Genomic DNA, 22,590 nt, shown 5'->3' with positions numbered 1-22,590 from the left:
GAGAAAAGATGCAAACATTGACAACATTCTAAATATAGCAAACATCATTTAAAAAAACCTAGGAAACTACAAGAAGACTGATCATAAAAAAAAAAAAAAAGGAAATTTTTTTTTTTCCCTTCCTTTTTTTAAAGTTTTTTTACATTAATTTTTTTTTTTTGTGTTTTTATGAAAAAAAAGAAAGGCCCCCTTCCCTCTTCTTATATTTTTTTTTTTTTTTTTTTTTTTTTTTTTTTTTTTCTTTTTTTTTAATTAAATTAATTTAATTAATTAAATGGAAAAGAAGGGGATTATTTTTAATTTTTTTTTTCCCCACAAATAAAAAAAAAAAAAATTTTTTAAAAAACAAAAAAAAAAAAAATATGGGGTTTTCGTGAAAGTTTTTTTTTTTTTTTTTTGCTGCCTTTATTAGCTCCAATTATGTAATGTAGTGTTTTTTTTTTTTTTCTAAAAGGGTTTTTTATTTGTTTTTTTTTTTTTTTTTTTTTTTTTTTTCTAAGCTGTAACGTTGTCCATTACACCTCTGCTAACTGGTCCAACATTGACTTTGTGCCAACGGATTTTCAGTTCCATTCTCCTTACTAAAAATCCCAACTGATTCCCTGCAGTTTTTTATAAGAAGCCAGATTTTGGATACTCCACTTACGCTGGCTATTGTTGCTGTTCTATAACCTACTCTGCTTACCGGCATTCTGATTAGCATATAATGCCAGACTACCAATTTTAAAAGAACCACGCATTAAAAATAAAATGAGACACTAATGGCCGGTGAAATGAATTCAGCGGGCTGACATAACAGAGGGGGGAATTCCGGAGTCCCAAAGCTTCTCAGGTAATTGGAGTGCTGTATAGTGTTTTTTACTCCAAAGCACAGCTCCTTTGTTGACCTTGCAGGAAGAAAATCTAGAGGAGGCAGAAACAGAAAGCGAAAGATGTCCAAGGTTTACGCTTATCGTTGGGATTTTTCATCATTACTCTCAGTATATTAGCATGACAGAGAATGTTTGGACTGTCAGCGTGTCTTCAGTCATTTTAGTTTCAACTGCTGGGCTGAGCGTCCAGGATACATTTATCGTTCTTGTCAATTAAAAGCAATCCATTTAGGATTTTTTTCAGATACAGTATCTGTTTCAAATAAATTGTTATAATGATCACTGGTGCAGCTCTCCATAACTTCCGTGAGATACTTCAGACAGTGAAATACGCTGATATAACTGTTGGTTAGGAGCTGTCATATTGTCCTTATGATTTAGCAGGAGTTTGAATTTTAAATCCCAAACTCCCTTATTTGGCCAAATGAAAGGATATAGTGAATTTTCTATAAAGCTGTTTTCCGTCTGATTTATTTTTACAGACGGATACAGTAGCACATCGGCGGATTTTATGAATATGCAAAGAGCATTGTGGGAGTTGTGTAAAAATTCACAGCATAGGTGTGAAGATTCATCATTAGACATCATTTGCATGAGGTTTTTAGTGCACAGGTGTAGAGGATGGACAGGTTTAATTCCTGACTAAAGGCTTTAAAGTGTATGATAACGATCGTGTAGATTTCTTGTAAGATGGGTCTTATAAAATCTTGCCTGTCATCTGTTTCAGACTGTACAATATCAATTTGAGACATGTCAGGTTGTGCTATGAATGTGTAGTGAATTGCAGTGCTACGATATAAATAGAGAAACATACTTTATATGCGTCATCCATCTGCGCCGGTAGATTTTGAGGAGGTTTTGTGAAAGTCTTTTCTTTTTTTCTTCTTCTTTTTCATCTCCAGATAGTCCGTTTCACAGATAGGCCAAAGATTTCACGAGTTTTGTCTCACGATTGTCAATCCAAAATTGCAGAGTTTAAAGCGGCTTTTAGCGACTTTAATTCCAGATGACAAGAACGCTGTGGTACACTAAGTCATGTGGAGTTGTGTAAATTGTTTGTACCTCTGTACCTGTTTTCTTAGGAGGCCAGTGGAGAGTGAAGCGGTGAGTCAGGGCTTTTGTAAAGATATTTATGAGGCCAATATGACACGGCTTATATGATGTCTAGAAGTCTAGAGGTCACATAAGTGATAAAACAGGAAAGGCAGACACGGTCCAGCAGTTCTGTGTGTGTACATGTCTATGCGGATCAGAGTGTGAGAAGCACAACATGAGTAAGATATACTTGTGTCGTTAAGGGTTCAATTTCATCTTATGATCTTTGTTGCGTGCCATCACTTCTCGCTGTATCACCCGGTTGTGTCCCTGCTTCCCTTTACTGTGAGCTTTCTACTGAAACAGAAAAATAATCTTTCATAAACTTGTACTGCATGATGGCAGGTGATATTTTCAAACTTTTAATAAGACAAAGCGGTGGATAGTGGTGGAGTATCACATATATTGTTTTTGTCACCTTAACACCTTTGGCGCCTCAACCTCAGACACACAAAAACACATACACACAAAAGCACATATAGACACACACCTCATTTACTGTGCTATTTCTGTGGTGCTACCTGTCAGTGACACTGAGCTCAAACCAGCTGGGATTAATTAGTGACTCAAAACACACACACACACACACACACACCTTCGTCTCGGTTTAACTATGTGAACTATACACAAGCCAATCATAAGAGAATAAATATACATGCACTTTACCTTTTTCTAGTCATTTACATCTGTTCATTCTTGAAAACACACACACACACACACACACACACACACACACACACACACACACACACACGTGCTATCATCCATCAGATACAGGATGTGAAAAGCTTCCAGAACAGCATGTTGCCAATAAGCACCCCTCCTTTTCTGCTGTAATTACCTCACTCTTCATTTCACACCTTGTGTATGCACCTCATATCTTGCCGTGTCACAGTGTTACTGCTCTGCCTCAGCACAAGGCGATACCTGTCCACGCTAATAAGAAATAGGATCTTGCATTTAGTTTGTAGTCTTTTCTAAACGGGTCGAATCAATCTAATACAAATGTGTTTCTGTTGCTGCAATTTAACTGCTTTCTAGAGGTGCCACCGGTTTAAAAAGAAAAGAAAAAGGACATGGACAAGATATTCTAGTCTAAATGTGAGCTCATGTTCTGCTTGTTCAGATTGGCAACTTTAAATTTGCAGAACAGTATTTGTAACTCCTGTCAGCCTGTGTTGGGGGCACGTGGGCTTGTGCCGCACGCCCTGCTGACTTTGATAGAAATAAAGCCGCTGACAGGTTTTAAAAGACAAGCTGTCGGAAGCCATAACCTTGAGGATGTTTGTTTGTGTGTGTGTGTGTGTGTGTGTGTGTGTGTTGTGTATCTTTACATGATTGTGTTATGGGGGTGTGATGAGATTGAATATGCTGAGGTAAGGTAAAGAGGGGGAATACAACAGAATGTATTAGAAAACGATATTGTCAGGTATTAGGACTCTTTAACAGACGTAACAGTTCAGTATAGACAACAATGCGCACATTAGGGAGAAAAGAAGATTAACTGGGCTCAAGGTACTGGAGAGTGTGTGTGTGTGTGTGTGTGTGTGTGTGTGTGTGTGTGTGTGTGTGTGTGTGTGTGTGTGTGTGTGTGTGTGTGTGTGTGTGTGCGTGTGTGTGTGGATGGGCATTGTTTATTCTACCGGCAGCTGATGCTTGTTTTATACAGCCATCTCCGTGTCGTCAACTCATTAGCAAAGTGATAATGAGAGATAGAAAAGGTTGCCGGTGTCAGCACATCAAGTTTTTTACATTATCAAAACTGTGTGTGTGTGGCTTGTGTAGTTCACACAGTTAAACTGAGACAAAGGCGTTTGTTTTTTTTGTGTGTGTGTGTGTGTGTGTGTGTGTGTGTGTGTGTGTGTGTGTGTGTGTGTGTGTGTGTGTGTGTGTGTGTGTGTGTGTGTGTGTGTGTGTGTGTGTGTGGTTTGATGGGTTTTTATCCATGTCCTGTCATTTATGGTCTGGTTAGGAACAAAATATATGACCCAGCACATAATATGACACACAGAACAACAGCAAACTTGTTTGCCAAGTGTAATATGTGATCACTTTAGCATTGTTTAAAACCTTTACATCCTTTTGTTATATTTCTTGGTAGCATTTTCAATGAGTCGTAACACCAGCATGTTCATACACTGGACAAATTATTATGGATTTGTAAAGAGCACTGAGTTAAACAACCTACCTCAGACATATCTCTTATGAATAAGCAAAGTACCACAGCTACCAGAGGCAGAGAGGGAACCCATAAGCAAATAATCCTACACTGTTTTATAAATTTAGAAAGTGGAATCAAACACTGTTCAAACCCTGATACATCTACATCTGTCCTTTTCAGGTGACGGCTGCCGCCCTGCAAAACCAGACTGGAAATTCTGTGGATATTTGGATTCTTTGCTTTGGATGTGGAAGCTGTTAGGATGATTTGGATTCACCTCTGTATCCAGTTAGCATGAGCTATACACATTTTCATTCACACAGGACCAAGATACCTAAACTGCTGTGGAACCTTTGAGTAGCGGCCACAGCGGATACAACTACAATACACTGAGCTCAGTCAAGTGTTTTGGTACATTTTGTGTATTGCATTCACTTCCGCCAACTCAAGCCACCTTTAAGATTATCAGGATAATATACGTAGCAACCCTATAAAACTGTAGTTTTCTGCTGGTCCTGATAAAACTATGTTGGCTGTTTGTGAATGAAATAAGGACCGAAAGCATTATTTGGTGGATTCTGTTTTCTATGTTGTGGTGGTGGCCTTATTCAGCAGGCTGGGAGTGGCATCAGGATGCCTGAACTGGACAACTTTGCCCCCCTGAGGGGTCAGAGAGGTCCCGAGCTGAGCTTAAATGGTCCAGCAGATCCACTTCGGATTCAGCACAGCATCCTGGAAGAGCAGGTAGAGCTGTGGTGGTTCAGAGATCCTGGGAAGTCTCTGCTCTGCTACTGCGTGGCTGTACTTCTAATCGTGGGCTGCGGGCTGGGTGGCGTCGGCCTTCTCTCCACCACCACCAGCGTCTCGAGCGAATGGCGGCTGGGCGCAGGCACGGCCCTCTGCCTGCTGGCCCTGGGGGTCCTGCTCAAACAACTGCTCAGCTCGGCTGTGCAGGACATGAATTGCGTTCGAAGCCGACAGCGCATCAACATGCTAAAAAGTGGTGGTTTGTCGGACGTCCTTGTGGTTTTGATTACAGGGCTGTCATTGTTGATTTGTGGAGGGGTTCTACTATACCTGGCCCTGGCTAACCACATGCCGAAGCCTGGCCAAGCCCTTAATGACATGTACATCTCTGGAGTGGTATTGCTAGCTGGAGGGGGGGCTGCAGTGGTGGGCGTTGGGATATACTCCTTTTCGGTCGTCCTGCTTGAGAGGACAAGGCACGGACGACGGTTGCTGGGGGGGGGGGGTTTTTTATTTATTTATTGTTTGCGGAAAGGGGGGGGGGGGGCCCCAAAAAAACCCTCCAGTGTGGTTAATTTTATATTATGAGAAGTAACCACACTACGACTGTGTATTTTAGCCCCTTGCTCTTCATGTCAGAACATTTAACCTCCAATAAAATAAGAGCTTTATGTCCAAATATCACAAGAAATCAGTTTAGAACAAGATTCATCCCTTACATGCTTCAGCTTTGTCACTATCGATTAGACTGAGTTTGAGGCCAAACGAGGTGAAGTTGTAATATCTGCTTGGTGAAGATGTCCGCAATAAGCACACAAAGCAGGGATGAAAGGACATACTAAAGAATTACATTTGCTTTATATAAAGCGCTTCTTCACTAATGGTGTTTATAGAAAAAGTTCTAAGACTACACAGATGAAGTCAACACAGGGGAGTGATTAGAGGGGTCATCTACAAATTGGACTGTCACACTTTTTTTTAATACCTTTTATTTATTCAGGGAAGGTTCACTGAGAGGCAACCTCTCTTTTGCAGGAACGCCCTGATCACATTCACACATTCATACCTGGAAGCTGCCCAGTATAATCACAGTCTGATCTGCTGGCCACTGAGCAGCTCCACTGAAGCGGTTGGAGGTTAAGGGCCTTGCTCAAGGGCACCTCAGTGGTGGTAATGAGGGAGGGACAAGCGCTGCGCTTTCACTTTCCCCACCCAGATTTTTTATCCTGTCGGTCTGGGGATTGAAACAACGACCTCCCGGTCACAAGCTCGCTTCTTTCACCTTTAGGCCACCGCTGAAATATGAAACAAAAAACAACTTTTAAAATGTTCTTTGTGTTTCACGCACCACCCTTACTCTGTCCATGTTCATGTAAAGATATGAAAATATAGAGCCTGCAAATTTGAGGGATTCGAGGATGGTCAATACCTCAGTGATGCTAAACTCCAGCCATTTGGAATGACTTCTCCCTGTGATCTCATTTTTTTCCTCAGTTCAATAATAATTTACCATAATACATGGAGTAGGGCTTTGGTGTTTGTGATGGACCTGGTCAGAACTTCACTGTAACATTTGGCTGCCTACACATGATACATGACAACATGATTGTCGGAGAATTATATCACAGCACTTAAGAATGTATGGATAATTTGTGTTTTTGTGCATCAACCCATTATTGTCTTGACTGTTAGTCTTGCAGCACTTTGTTTTCCTTAAACCTGCTTTAATCTATATTTTTGATATAACACTAAATGAAATGACTCTGTATGATGTAAAATTGTCATTCATTGTGCATGGATATTCACAAATCTTGACTTTCTTAGCCTCTTAGCTCATTGTTTATATTATATGGAGTCTCAAACTCATCAATCCTTGTTTCCTTGCAAACATTTTCAGCCATGAAGCTCTGATAAGCCTCACTGTACAGTAAACTACATACAGTAGGCTACCCACTTCCAACTGGCAAACAAAGGTACTTTGGCTGACGAACTAGCTAGCATCTTGCTAGCTAAAGGTATTTTCCTGAGGAGTTGGTGGATACCAAATCAGCGCTTAAGAGACTATAAATAGCTACTGGACTTACAATCATGGGAAGCCGAACTCTATATACCATTGTGTCTGCTGAATGTCTAAGTAGGCAATTGCAGAGATCCATAACGACTGTGAGGACAATGTCATTGTAAACTCTTATTTAAAAAAGAGGGGTTTCTAACGTGTTGCAGATTAGGGTTATTATTTGCATTGAGCACACACGCAGCATAAATTAAAATTTAATTAATGAAAGCAAATAAATGTATTTCCAGAAGTGTTGGTTGAAAGAGGGTACCCGGATAGCTCAGTTAGTAGAGCAGGCACCCATATATAGAGGTTTACTCCTCGATGCAGCGGGCCTGGGTTCGACTCCGACCTGTGGCCCTTTGCTTCATGTCATACCCCCTCCTTCTCCCTTTAGCTGTCCTGTCAAATAAAGGCCTAAAAATAATCTTAAAAATAAAAAAACTAGGTTGAAAGAGCTGGCATTTTTGAAAGACAAAGAGTATTTGGTCCAAACTACACAGTTATCCCGAATTAGTTGACTTTAAAATGTGCATGGAAACCCGTTGCCTTAAACCGTCTGTTTTTACACAAGGTGAAACTTAACAGCTCAAGTTGTATTAACACAGAGTGACAAATCAAGTTTACATGAGTAGTCATTAATAAAAATCATTAGTAAAAATTGTAACACATGGTATCTACATAAGAGTGACATGACACTGTCATGACACATGAACCCTAACCCTAACTCTAACTATAACCATAACTTGTCATGACAAAAAATGAATGACACTTACTAAAAGAAGCGTTATGTCATAAACGTTTATGACTTGTTTATAATGTTTATGACACGTTCATGACAGTGTCATGTCACTCTTATGTAGTTTCCTTCAAGTAAAGTGTAACCGTAAAAATAAATAATTTTTTTCTGGAGTCAATTTGTCTAAAATAAGCATGTTAAGTTAAAGCTTTAGTGCGTAACTTTTTTTATATTAATGAACATCTGTTACATTCAAGCCATTGCAGAATGAGTTGATACAAAGCTAATGACTCAGATCAGCTGCACAAAACTCTCTCTGTATGGCAATGTTCAGAAACTGGTGGCGTCCGGCGACTTTCGCGCGCAGAAAATCGAGTGAAGATAATGACCTCTTCTGAAGAGTCCATCATGTATTTTTTAATCTTCCGTGTCCTCCTTGGCTACTAGCGATTGCGCGGGGTTGGGGTGGTGAGGATCACGCAAGGCTCGTAGACGGTTCAACATAAATACATCATCATCATACATCATGTGGATGTGCCAACAGTTTCATTGTCATTACTTAGAATTCCTCATTGGGGGGGAGGGGGGGGGAGGCCGACAGAAACTACGCACTATAGCTTTTAACATGCAAAGAAACATAACAAATATGAAACAATAGGCTACTTATCACTACTAAAGAAATCATTCATATAAACATTGTTCATTTTCCTTTATGACAGTATGGCTTTAAGAACAACATATTCAAGATATTTGTTCAAATAGAACAGGAAGGAAAACAATATACACATACATCATTGACATTTTTCAAAGTATTGTACTGTGTGGCTGTACTTGTACTTGTACTGGCCATTATCATTCCTCACAAAGCAGAGAAGGATAAATAACTGTTGGTGGGGGGAAAAAATCTGTGAAATTAAATCCATTACATCCATATGGCCTGTCATAGAATTTCAATGCACTTGCGAAAGTTTGAACTGGGTTGTCAATATGCTTCTTCATCTTTCACTAGATTATGGGAATTTCCATTATGCTGACATTGCTGAATTGCTATTATAGAGTCTCATTTGTTATCAGAAGTGTAGAAAGATACACTTGCTACAATGAAAACAAGCTCTCACTATTAAGAAAAACACACTGTGCACAGTGGCAAATGAAGGTCATGCGTGTTTGTGAAATGTTTCCCATGCCTCTGAGAGTCATTTCTCACATCGCCTTACGGAAAAACCTTAGAAAACGTCCTGCATTGTGTCTCATTTGTGTGTGTCTGTGTGTGTATGTGAGAGAGAGAGAGAGAGAGAGAGAGAGAGAGAGAGAGAGAGAGAGAGAGAGTCAGTCACGCCTCTTTATCCGTCTGCACATATGCACAGCCTATTGCCTTGAGACAAAAGGGGTCACACAGTTAAACATTGTTGGAGTGATGACGGACAGCAAACTGAAAGCACAATGCACAAGGCAGCGGGGCTGTAGGGGCTGGTATAGACTAGCACCACTCTCTCTCTCTCTCTCTCTCTCTCACACACACACACACACACACACACACACACAGCAAACAGCAAACAGCAAGGTTCACTACTTTTTTACAACACAGAAATCCAGTAATCCCTACTTACATGCATCTGTCTTTTGACCCACAGTATAATGTAGCAAGGGCAGGTTGTGTATTGATGCATGACAGCATGAAGAGAGGAGCAAAGCGAAGAGGGAGGCAGCTCGGACACTGTGGAGAGAGGACTGAGTGGGAGGAGAGAATTCACAGCTTTTCTGTCAGGCCAAGACAGAGAATATATTTGAACACAAATGATTTAAACCAGACAAAAATGTGTTATGTGCTATAACTTACTGCAAGTCGAAATGAAAATTGTCTATAAATATTTTCCCCAAATGTTTATCTTTAGTGTGTTCAAAATGTGTACTACAAATATATTTATATCTGTATCTCAGAATAATGGTAATGGGGTTTGGCATTTCTAATGTTCTATGTCAAAGCTCGGCTTTAGTTTGGCTGTCACTTATCTGCTACAGGTTTTGGTCTCTGTAAATTCAAAAACTTTCACTTTTTAGGTGGGTGGGTAATAAAAGCTTAAAGCTAAAAGCATAAAGCTCAGGGCTTCTTAAGCCAGGAAGAGGAGCTCGTGTCCTGGGGAAAACAAAAGACCCAGGAAACACGTGTTCATGTCCCAGGAGTACTACTTAAGGGGACCGGTGTTTTAATCCAAACCACCTAAACCTGCCCGAACTTAACTGTCATCACTGCATGAACTGCAATGGCCCCTGAAAGGATGGTCACCTCACGGTGCTCTGTAGCCGGCTGACAGTCACGTTTTGTCAGCTAAACAAAAAAAAAAAATCATCTTAGAAACAAACCAAAAAATAGCATTCCAAAACAAGATACAAAAAATGTTTATTTCCAAATACATCCCTTTGCTTCCCATGGACAAATAGTAGTGGATAAATAAATGCAAATACATGATAACACACAAAAACACTTATTAACAATCCTCATTGGTGTCAGAAAACTGTTCCCCACCCAAGATAATGGAATGATTGTAATATGTTGTAATTGTACTTAACAGCAGAGATGCAATAAATCAACACAGGACTCTCTTCTTTGCTGTTGGCAGTGCAGCTGAACTGATGTGGTGCAATGCATGCACAACAGAGGGAGTAAAACACACCACAAACTGCTTTGAAGAAGTATATGGGCCTGCAGAGGTGGATATATATATAAATATATATATAAATATATATAATATATATATATATATAACAGATAAAGAGTCATGGAAAAACAATTACCTCAACATATTATCGATGTTCTCAGATTCTGCAAAGAAATACCTGCAGGTTATTTTACCTTTGTCCTGCCCCCCTCCCCTCCCCTCCCCTCCATTTTGTCTAAACATTTTCCACAGGGGACTAACTAGTACAGTATACAGTAAGAACAGATATAAATATGACAAAACATCTGCAACATGCTCATTCCTTCAGTCTCTGCCTCAAAGGTGCAAGCTGATTTCAAGCACGAGGACAAGGTTACAGGCCCCATGAGAGCGCGTTAATGGTATTATGTTACACTGCCAACGCCTCAGACCATATTGTGCCTTATTAATCATTGATCTGGTCGCTGGTGTTAGTTTCATTGCACTGGGGATTATTTTCACAGTGCTCAAGGCGATGATACATAGGCAATTCTTTTAAGGCAATGAATATATGATATAAAAGTTCCGGAAAACATATGCCTTTGAGAGGGATGGAGATTATCAACAAAGTTAAAATGTACTGTATATGGATAATAAAGTGGTTATTAAGGACAAAAAAAATGAGGAATAAAAACCCTTACAGTTAAAAATGCTAACAGGTGTACCAAGATGTGGTCTAGTGGTTAACATCCTGCGTGGAGCAACAACTTTCTCTACAGAAAAGAATCAAATCTGATGGAGTATATGGCACACTTATCATTGAGAAAAATCACCCATCTGCAATATTCCAGCCCTTTGAGAAATAAAAATTCTCTCAATTACCGATCACACTTACTGTGTATTGGCACTATTTTTTTTTTGGTTTGCATGTTAGACAGTAAAAGCTACATGTTTCAGTGGAAAAGCAAAGATAATGCTCCAAATTCTATATTTTAAAATGTTTCTAAATGTTCTCTTTTCTGAGGATATGTGGTTAAAAATAATGTATTTTCCCTAAAATTGTGCTCTAAATTAGCATGAAGGGGTTTCACATTAAAAGTGAGGAGATGAGAGCTTGCCAGAAACAGACAGTGTCACAAAGTTATCAGTTCATTATTCCCACATTAAAACATTTTGCTGGAGTCCTGAGGAGCCCTTTAAAAAACAAAATCACAGGTCAGAGGTCATGCAACAGCCTTTCCCGTCTTGAGTTGAGAAAGTCTTATAGGAAAGGATGACATCTCCTTTCCGTTCAGGGTGAGAAACTCATTTCATGTGTCCTCATTCGCTTGTCCTCTGCTGTCCATTGCAGACGGGGCCCAGCCAGAGAAACAGAGAGAGGAGAAGAGAGAAGAGAGGAAGACAGACAGAGGGAGAAAATAGCCATTCGTCTAGCAGCGTCTGTGCCCTTTACTGTGTCCGGAGCTGGTAATCTGCCAAGAAATGTAACAGCAGAGCATTAACACAGCTTTCTTCCCCTCATCACTCCTGCACATCACATCATTGCCAATCTGAGCCCCATTAAATCCCTAAACAAGATTTGCACAAATACTAGCTGTCGCTGCTTTCCACTAAATCACATTACCAACATTTAACATGCCTTTCTTAGATAGATATTTAATACTCCATGTCTAGACTAGACTGAAATAGTGTGTTAAAATCACATTTACTATTATAAATACTGACAATATCTTACTCTTCAATTGGCAAAATCAAGATTTACTGAGTTATAATTGTTGTGTATTCAGGACTGTCTAATAAAAAGATAACACTACATGGCCCAAAGTATGTGGTCACCAGTGTCCACATATGTGTGTGTACTTTTGGTGTGGGGCTGTTTTTCATGGTTTGAAGTAGACACCTTTTGTTCCAATGACAGATATTAATGCTACAGCACCCAATGATATCTTAGACAAAAGTGTATTTCCAACTTTGCGGTTTTGGGAAGACATTTTCTGTTCTGGGTTCTGGTCCAGAGGTAAGAAAACCTCAACTGCAACATCCATGGTTTAAAAAAACAAAAAACAAAAACATGTTCAATATATCACATATATGTGTGTAATAACTGGATGTCCAAAAATATCCAAATGCCATGAAGATTGCTATCTGAAATTGCATTACTTCAATGAATGAACCAATACAAAAGTAATTTCATCCACAGCTTCTGGTCCAATGTCCACACACAGCATACTCTACCTTGCACTTCAAGTTATAAATGTATCCACAATCCAAAAATTGCATGCAATATAGAAAACATTTCATAAACTTTGATGCTTACAAACTCTGCTTATTAATTTCAGGACATCTGTGAAACAGCATCAACATTCAGCGGCCAGTTTCAAAGATCCAGCTGCAGGGTGATGCTGCCCGATCATAATCTGACCACTGACAGTCTGATAGTCGTGAAATTACTGCTGTACGGCTGCTAAATGCCAGTTCATCACTCATTAATAAGTCAGCACAGTCAGTCTACAGTATCAGGGTATTGTTTAATCAGTGCGAGTGTGTGTGCATGTAGTGCTGAGTGAAATGCGATCAGCACTGTCTTCTCTGCTTCTCCCGCCGCATGTTGCTGATGGTAACAATAAGAGAAAGGTGATAGCGTTCTCTCCAGTTCCCCCAACTTCATCACTGTTCTTTCTCTCACTCTTACTCGTCCCCTGTCCTCCTCCTCCTCCTCTCTCTCTCTTGCTTCCTTGCTGATGTTACAGCAAGGCGATAGTGAACTTGGCTTTCGCTGATTGCCACCCTGGGAGCTTCCTGGCACTTTGTGGCATCATTCAACCTCAAGCAGCCCCCGACTCATACCTGACACATCCAGGTAATGGAAATGAAGGATGTTATAGAGTCAGGTTTATCTCTTGGGCGTATATGGCAGATATGAAACTTAAGGATTTCTGGCAGTGGTCCAGTGGAGGTATTTGGCTTCCAGCTCCATCCCCCCATTATAACTAGTGAGCTAGTAAGTAGGATTTTGCTGCATTCTCATCAATATACTGTGGCTTTAATGTTGAAATATGCAATTATGTGTGATATGTGCACAAATCAACCATGTGTTTAAGGTAGAGATGTAGCTACTTCAACATGTTTTCCAGGTAAAATCTCAAGTTAGTGGGGTGATAAAAGTTCAGAGCTCACTAACACTGAAACATCGCTTGGTGTCACACATGAGTTTGACAGATGCAGATTCAGAAGAGTTCATTCCCAGGGCAGAGACTGAATCTACAGATCCCAGGTACCAGCTTCGCTAAACAAACTTGACTGCACTGGCTCAGCTTTACCGTAGCCCTGTTAAAAATCTGGACAACTGAGAAAGAAAGAATTTGACGCCACAAGCTAGCAGGCTTGTAACATGTCTATCCTTGGCATCATGTGTGGTGTCAGTCTAAGCCCCTTAGGTCATGGCTCATGATGATAGAGCCAGGTAATGGATATGATGGATGTTATACAGCTGGGTTCACTCCTAGGGCACACACTGAATAGTGTTGCAGAAAGACTGATCCTTACACTGCTCTCGCAAGGAAAACATCATTTTTAACCGCGGGGTAACCTCCGATTTGCAAAAAAAACATCCTGCTTTTAGGGAACATGAACTTAAAATAAATTTTAAAACAGTAAAACTGGAGTTCACAAGTCCTACACAATGTGGCACTGGATGTTTGTTATTAACATTCACTTTAATAAATCAGATGTGTTCGAACATCGAACTTCAATGTGTGATGGCCCCCAGAGTCCTGTTGCCTTGGTACGATGGCTGGGCCTTCCCGGAAGCACCTGAAAGCCGCTGCGCACCCCCCTCCGCCCCCACGAATTAACGTGACGCTTCAGAGGAAAGGACGTCTGATCCCTCTAAAAACACATTTCCTAGTTTTCCTTTCCTCGCATGTCTTCCTTGCGTCTCTCCCACGCTTCCTCGGTGGGACGGACTAAGGAAGGGAGGCAAGTGGAGGAGCTGTGGGCCCTATTTTAACGATCTAAGCGCACGCCGTGAAGCGCATGGCGCAGGTGCGTTTAGGCCGTGTCCAAATCCACTTTTGCTAGTTTAACGGCGAAAAAAAACAAAGGTCCGTGCACCAGGCGCATGGTTCTAAAGGGTTGTACTTAGTGTCTTCATTAATTCATAGGTGTGTTTTGGGCGTAACATGCAATAAACCAATCAGAGTGTCATCTCCCATTCCCTTTCAAAGCCAGGCGCGTTTGTACCTTGGCGCATTGCTATTATGATGGCGGATTTGCACCGTAATATTTTTATATGTAATCTTTTGCGTGTTTGTGTGCTGCTGCGCTTCCTTGTGTGTGTGTAACAAGCATAGTGTGCGCGCGCTGTGCATAAACCTAGGCGCATTTTACTAATGCGCTGTTAAATAACAATGAAATGCTGCGCTATTGACTTTAGACCAGGTTTTTGCTGGTCAATGGCGCGATCACTTCCCGCTGCCTCAAAGATAGCGAAACGGCAAGAATTCACCTGAACACACCTCCCTGTAAGACCAGCACGCCCATGGGCACAAAGATGGGCGCAGGTGCATTTGCTATTTAAATGGCGTGGGCGCTGGACGGTCTTAAAATAGCAAAGACACTTGCGTCGGGCTTTGCGCCACGCTGTGCAGGTCCTTCGCTGGGTGGAGCGGAGGTGTGATTGAGCGGAGGTGTGATTGAGCGGAGGTCTGATTGAGCTGAGGTCTGATTGCTCTGATTGCCCTAACGGGCAACACCTGGCCAGCGTTCCTGTGTGATTTCAGCCTGCGTGCCCAGATGCCAGTGTGTCAGTCTCCTCGCCTTTCACCAAGCTGTTGTTACTGTACCTTTTTTGTTTTACACTGGCAACATGCACCTCTCACAGTTACCACGGCATTCATGCACCCTCGGACAACACTGATTCCAACTTCCACATTTTGTTGTAGTTATGCTTTGTAATTTACTTCAATACATTTCAGTTTATTTTTGCTCAGTTTGGTGTGCATCTACCTCCTTTGTAAATGTGCGTTTTTATTTTTTTTTATTTTGCTCTTCTATGAAAGGAGATGCTGATGTCAAGCAAATCTGAACAAACCACATTCACACGGTTGTGATGAGGCCGAGGAGTTGATTTTTTAAGTTGTTAAACTTAACTTTTATTTTGATTGTCGATCGTTCTGTTTTTTCGATGAATAAATAAAAGCAGATTTAAAACTATGGATGCAACAATCACTACAGGCTGCCACCTTCACACCACAATTCCTGACCTCTTGTTACCTTACATAAAAAAAAATATCCCAATGAGTTCCACATGGTTTTGTGATTTAAAATTTGGTAAAAAGCAAGTTGAGGTGTCAGAATATGTGTGTGCTTGTGTGTGTGTGTGTGTGTGTGTGTGTGTGTGTGTGTGGGAGGGGGGTTATGGGTGTTTGTTCTTACCTCCACTTTGTGTGATGTAGCGCACCCATGGTAACGCCTGGTAACCGCTCTTCTCTATGATCTTAAGGTAACGCACCTAGGGAACACAGACAGGTTAAAAATAGTTATTTCACTCATTATTCACTCATTCACAAACACACACCAACATCTACTTCATATAGTCTGTGTGCTTCAGTGTGTTCATGGCAGCCCACTTAAACCGTCTTTGTCCATAGGAAACCATGTATCTCCAAATTTGGTGATTATGAATTTATCAGATAAATTGAATGACTAAACGTTCCTTTATGGGTTGAGAAAATGTTCCTAAAAATAATAAATAAACCAGAAAAAAAACATTTGATTATCTAAAAAAACTACAAAACTTAACTGTGTGCCGTTGTTTTTAGCTAATGAAAGGCTTTGTTTCGGAGATACATGGTTTTTACAGGATAGTGACAAAGTGTAAAACAGGAAGCACCTTAGGCTTGTTATACTCAGGTGGTGATCATTTATATTTCATATTGTGTAATGGCTGTTAATAAAGGGGCCAACCTGAATCCCAGACACAGTGAAATAAGGGATCTCAAAGTTAACTGTGATTGGTCTCTTTGCTTCCAGCTCATCGCTATCCACACTGGGTAGCCCAAAATGCGCCCGCATCATGTACTCCTTACCACCCTACACATGCAAAAAAACAAAAAAGAGAAGAGGACCACAAAGCTGTTACTGCATCTGGAGACAGAGAACATTCAGAGTGATGTTAACAAAGCTGCTGAGATAAAACTGATTAGTTGGTTTGATGAGTTCTGTTCCCAGGAGTCTGGCTTTAATTAATAAGGTTATGTCGGAAAACAAGACAAACTTTATATTCATGGCAACGTGACACATCAAGGTGAATCAGACATCATGTGATGGGATTTAGCATCTGCCAGACATATCTAGGCTATAAACACAACATTCAGGTTAATCATTCTTCATACCTGGCACACATCGTCCGAGCACTCTGTTAGTTTGCTCTTTGATTTTACTTGCTGCGAATCAGTTTCCATTTTGACTTCAAAGCCCTTGAAACTTCGGTTTCAAATCACAATTTCTCTATAACATTTAAGAGTTGTGACTAAATAAGCAACCATCAAAGTTAATTTTTTTAATCAGGACTGTGTGGATGTGTTCTTATCAGTTTTGATTGACAGTAGCCTGGCAACAAAAAGCAAACAACCCACTAGTTGTCATCACAATTATTTATTTTCTTTTTTGTCAAATGTTGTATGCTGTCGTTTGTGACATCACCTTTTTCCCCGCCCACTTCAAACCAGCAAGAAGAGCTCAGACAAAACTTTCTCCTTGGATATAACCCAAACTGTTCTCTGGCAGATAACTGCATTTTTCCCCTTGCCATTATACAGTTGCTGTGAAAAACCTTATTATCCCTATCCGTGCCTACAGCTGATAAGAAAATATTTCTTTTTTTGCATAATGTAATCGTTAAAATAAATGAGAAATCTGTGAAAGATGCACATATTCATGCTTATAAAATAGCTGATGGCAAATTGACTCATTTCTAAAAGCTTTATATACTTTCCGTGTTACAGGAGGGTCATGTTTGTGTACCGGGATTGTAAATAACTGGATGGAGCTGAAGGCTGGCGGACTGTGGCTGAGTGTGTTTATCAGTCTCTTATCACAACAAGCCACTGCTTTATCTTTGTTTCCTCGAACCTCCATCAAAAATTACAAGTTGAGTAGGGTTTCCTGTGAGAATATGCAGTTTTATAGAGTCCAAAGGTTGATAGTGACCGAGAATAATGTGCTGCAGAGTCATACGCCAGCTGGATAACAATCCATCACCAGTAATGGTAATTCTTAAGCCTCCTTGACAGGCGGAAGGTGTAATGAATTACTGAGGAGATATCAGAACTTGACAGATAATAGGAACCGCAACTGAATTAATGCTATACGATTTTTTTTTTTTTTAGAAATGCGTCTTTTGAAGAGTTTATATTTTGGTGACAGCAGAGACCGACGACATCATTATAAAAGAAACAGCAGAACATGGAGAAATAAGATGTTATTTTGTGTGTGTGTGTGTGTGTGTGTGTGTGTGTGTGGCTGATCATAATGTGATAAATGGCAACTGTCTAAATCAGAGTCAGAATAAAAACAACTTAATTTTCTCAGTCTGGGACGTTTTTAGATATGAGGTATCATCAGTGGTAAAAGAAGTACTCAGATCTCCACAGTACAGAAATACTCTGTTACCAGTCCTTTACTTCAGTAAAGTACAATAGTATTAGCATAATACTTAAAGTACCAAAAGTAAAAGTACTTATAATGATGAGAGAGAATGGCCCATTTCAGAATAGTGTATATTACATATTGACGCATTAATGTGTACATCACTTTAATGTTGCAGCTGGTAAAGGTGGAGCTAATTTCAATTACTATATACTGCTAGTTAGCTTCAATTAAGTCTTACGATGCAGAGTCTTAAGTGCAAATATAATTTATTTGTTGATTATACTTAATATTATTAATCTGGTTCTGCAAAGTCACTAGTAACTAAATTCATCAAATAAATAGTAGAGTCAAAAGTACAATATTTGTCTTTGAATTGTAGTGGAGTAGAAATATAAAGTAGCAGAAAATGAAAAGTACAAGCGCATCAAAAGAGTTCCTTATTCCCCACTGTGTATTATACTGATGCTGATCTGCCTTTAAAATCAGACAGTCATTATAGTTAGTATATTTAGAGTTGATATACTGTAAACTGTAATATTTTTTTGCAACACTAACAGGGAAAGACTTGATGTTCCACTGCACCACGCTCTTCTCGGGCACCCACTTGGCGCTGCCTGTGCTGGTCTTGAACTTGGGTGAGTCAGCATCACTCGGCACTGGCACCAGAATGGACACATTGTTGGCAGTGGAGCGGCTCTTAAACTGACTCCGAGCCTGTGGAGGGTGACAGAGGACTGAGTTCAAATGTCATCTGACACCTTTACAATAAACAAAAGAGCATGCACATCCAAATTCAAAATGGAGGAGGTCTTTACGATTATGCACACTGCAGTCTATATCCACGACGTTTCACTTCCGGGATTGCTCCCGTCCCGCAGGAAATTCCACCGGATGCATGTCTTTTCGCCTATGTCCGTTTCCTTCCGCTTTCTTTGTTTTGGAATTTGAAACCACGGTCGATTCACGAAGACTATGGTTAACTGCTCCTCAGATTTCTGCATTGTGAATTCAGACAGCTAGCTAGACTATCCTTCCAATCTGAGTTTTCTCTCACACGACTAAAACTACTTTTGAATGTACACGTTGCACCAAAACAAGTTCCTTCCCGAGGCTATTTTGCAGCGGCTCCGGGCAGAGCTTAGCGCCACCCATGACGATTGTGATTGGTTTAAAGAAATAGCAATAAACCGGAGCACATTTTTCTCCCATCCCGGAATGCTGTCTGTGCGGACTGGCCAGACCCTCCTCTGCGGCGCTGTGAAGGACGGCCTGGCAAAGCGAGACTATGCACACTGTGGCTTAGTTATTAGTTATTTTGAGTCTGTATGGCCGTCACTGCCTCAAACAGATGGTATGTGGTAATCCACCTGAGAAGTATGCGTCATAAATACTAAATAAGCGAAGGGTCTAGATGAGTGGCTAAGGACATGGTATTCTGTGTGTGTGTTTATGTGTCATCTCATCCTTACCTTCACCTTGATCTCCACGCGGCTGTGAGAGTACTTCTCAATCACGCTCTCAATCCATATGAGAGGCTTCACCTGTCGGAGACAGAGAGAGTGGTATAGGTCAGAGGGGCGAGCGCAGAGCTGAAGTGCCTCACTACAACACACGTCACCGCAGTGACACAGTGGACAGGAGGGAGAGAGATTGTGTTTGTACAAGGGAGACAATGACTGCTTCGACAGCTCGCAGTTCACATACATTTCAGGCTTTCTCAAGTATCTTCTGGTTCACTGGACAGGGTGAGCGGCAACATGTGGCTGAGCAGACAAACGGGGCTGCTGTTTGTCTTGAAACATATTACTTGTCATAGTAGCTGGGCATTAATAAGCATTTGCACTCATATTGTTTATTTCTTAGTGTGAGAATTTGATGTAAGTTAATACTTTACTACAAGCAAGTTTAAGCTTCTCTCATTCTCTTTTGAGACCAATTGTGTCAGTATATCTGATGTTGTATTGACACCCTGTGGACATAGTGTCACAGGACTATCAGTGTACCAAACTGATTGTATATTGTGTGTTGTGTTATGACATAGTTCATTACCGTGATATTTCTGTTTTTCTCTGTTAATCTAGAAAGGACACATGTACTGTACAGCCTTCTAGTAAAGTACAAGAAACCTTTGAAGCTGAAAGATTGATTGATATTGATAAAGTAATGGACGCTGATATGAGCAGACGTGATTGTCTTTCAAAGATATTTTGGAGTTGAACAATAAACTTTATCATTAATGACAGCAACAGCAAATAGAATACAGTACATTTTGAACAGTAAACTTCACTGGGAGGTTAAATCAATACAGTACAGAAAAACAAACAATACAACAAAAACATTTTCAAAATTAAATTAGAAAAATAAGGGTCTAAAATACATGCTAAGGTTATAGTTACATATTTGCCAACATGTACGTCAATATCTGTGATAAGACAATATCAGCAATTATCTACCAAATTACTGCAACATAAAATTCTTAAGACATAATGTGTTTGTGATGTGTGCGAGTAAGATGAGATAAAGAATGAACTTTCTAGGTTGTGATGGTAACTGTGTACACACCTTACTGTGAGACAAATGAGAAGTGTGCTCCTGGTGTTGCTGGTATGCAGGTGGTGTGAGAGTGTGTGTGTGTGTGTGTGTGTGTGTGTGTGTGTGTGTGTGTGTGTGTGTGTGTGTGTGTGTGTGTGTGTGTGTGTGTTAAAGAGAGAACTTTGTTTGTGTGTCCCACTCACTGTAGTGTTGAGGCGGTAGGACATGAGCTCGCTCTCGCCGTCGGGGGGGATGAAAGAAATGGTGCGGTCGTTCTCGAAGCGTGACAGACGGACACACTGATGAAACTTCACATCCTCTAGCTCCACTGTCTTACTCTTCTCTCCTAGCACACACACACACACACACACACACACACACACACACACACACAAATACACAAAAAAGATTGAGAGCCTTCCACGCAGCCTTGGGGAAATCAAGGTCAAGACATTACACACACACACACACACACACACACACACACACACACACACACACACACACACACACACACACACACACACACACACACACACACACACACACACACACACACACACACACACACAGTGTGCTAACAAATCCATCTGCCCCATTCTTGTCCCCCACTGAACAGTTATTTAGCTGCTACACACAAACACAAACACACACAAGAATACACACTGTGTGCCTTCAACCTCCTGCCATCATCTTCTCCCCCACTGAAGCCAATTCAACTGCCTCACAAATACATCCACACCGGCACTACACACACACACACACACACACACACACACACACACACACACACACACACACACACACACACACACACACACACACACACAACAAAGTAAACAAATACTGTAGAATAATAAAAAAAATAAAAAAACACTTCTGACAAAAACACATATCTGTCTGTTGTAAAGAGGCGTTTTTTTTTTTTCATTACTCTGCAAAGTAAAAAACGCAATTTGCTTTGTTGTCAAAAGCTTCTGATTTACTGTTTGTGAAATGAATCCGCCTACTACACTAATGCAGGTCTTTTATTTTGGTCTCGTTTCGTGAAATACACCTACAGTCTTAATGCCAATGGGAGATGTCACCACTATATCGTTAGTAATATGACTGCTTAAGTCCACAACCCTTTATCATTGGAGGTGTTTAAAACCTGACAGACACAGATAGCTACAGCGGGGGATATTAATCCTGAGTTTATTGATGAAAAAACACAGTGAAATACAATAAATCCTTCCATTTGAATATCTGGCATTTTTGTTGGATAAACAACAAATTATTAATTGATTATTAAATTTGTTGTTGACTCATTTTCTGTTAATCGACTCACCTAGATGGCACTGGAGAATAATTATGAGTATGGTTTATAACCTTTATCTTACCTACGGTTTTACCTACAACTCTACAGGAGTACTAGACGCTGCTATAGACAAAAATCAGCAGATTGTGTCGGCTAGATCACTTTTCTCCGTTAAAAGAATTAGACTTTTCCAGACAATTCCTCTCAAGGGTGGAGCAAGAGTGCAGCGCCGTTGCAATAGGCAGTAAAAAGCACGGCCTCCTTAATTGTAGCATCTGGAGTCTGCTGGAGAAAGCCTGATGTCCTCCTCTGTGGATAATGGAGGGTGCTGAGTGGTGGAAAACTGCTGTAATGACTGTGGGTCTTCAACCAAATCCCCTATTCAACAGTCAGCTTAAAGCCTGCCTCACCTGCTCTGAATGCAACCCTGGACCAGCACTGTCAGAGGTGAGGTAAGAGAGGTGTGTGTGTGTGTGTGTGTGTGTGTGTGTGTGGCTTCCTTGTTCATTGTTCTCTCTCGAGTGCCTTTACGTGAATAGGTTTATGCATGTTTGCTTGCTACTTGCCCGTTTCCCTATTGAGTTTGCTTGTGTGTGTGTGTGTGTGTGTGTGTGTGTGTGTGTGTGTGTGTGTGTGTGTGTGTGTGTGTGTGTGTGTGTTTAGGTGTGTACGTGTGTGTGACATTTCCTCATGCCTGAGAGGGGACTGGCTGAGGTCAGGTCTAGGGAGAGCCCAACACTCCTGGACAAGCAAAGCAGGGAAGCCCTTTAGAACGGTTTCTGTCTTTCTCAGTCTC

The 22,590-nt window shown here is 40.6% G+C and overlaps 2 protein-coding genes across 2 annotated transcripts in view; one reads left to right on the top strand and one right to left on the bottom strand.

Moving 5' to 3' along the window:
- Positions 1–501: 501 nt before the first annotated feature.
- Positions 502–10,729, top strand: LOC120565625 (transmembrane protein 125). Its single transcript, XM_039811529.1, has 3 exons — positions 502–832; positions 4,309–5,380; positions 10,659–10,729. Exons 2-3 carry the CDS (start codon positions 4,762–4,764, stop codon positions 10,727–10,729), a joined length of 690 nt encoding a protein of 229 aa, XP_039667463.1. The 5' UTR covers positions 502–832; positions 4,309–4,761.
- The window catches only part of ap1m3 (adaptor related protein complex 1 subunit mu 3), a 32,906-nt gene continuing 20,370 nt past the window's right edge, over positions 10,055–22,590 (bottom strand). The window contains exons 7-12 of the mRNA XM_039811811.1: positions 20,698–20,840; positions 19,432–19,503; positions 18,518–18,676; positions 16,277–16,402; positions 15,746–15,821; positions 10,055–11,781 (exon numbers count right to left, since the gene is read on the bottom strand). Of these exons, the coding sequence (XP_039667745.1) occupies positions 11,759–11,781; positions 15,746–15,821; positions 16,277–16,402; positions 18,518–18,676; positions 19,432–19,503; positions 20,698–20,840 (599 nt within the window). The 3' untranslated portion in view covers positions 10,055–11,758. The remainder of the gene's footprint in view (positions 11,782–15,745; positions 15,822–16,276; positions 16,403–18,517; positions 18,677–19,431; positions 19,504–20,697; positions 20,841–22,590) is intronic.

The sequence above is a fragment of the Perca fluviatilis genome, chromosome 9, assembly GCF_010015445.1.
Source record: "Perca fluviatilis chromosome 9, GENO_Pfluv_1.0, whole genome shotgun sequence".
NCBI lineage: Eukaryota > Metazoa > Chordata > Actinopteri > Perciformes > Percidae > Perca > Perca fluviatilis.
Note: the sequence above shows the minus strand (reverse complement) of the source record. Positions and strands in the feature narration are given on the sequence as shown.

Coding starts and splice junctions, on each gene's coding strand:
- LOC120565625 (XM_039811529.1), top strand. CDS start 4,762: ATGCCTGAACTGGACAACTTTGCCCCCCTGAGGGGTCAGAGAGGTCCC. Junction 5,381..10,658: donor ACGGTTGCTGGGGGGGGGGG/GTTTTTTATTTA, acceptor TCATTCCTTCAG/TCTCTGCCTCAAAGGTGCAA.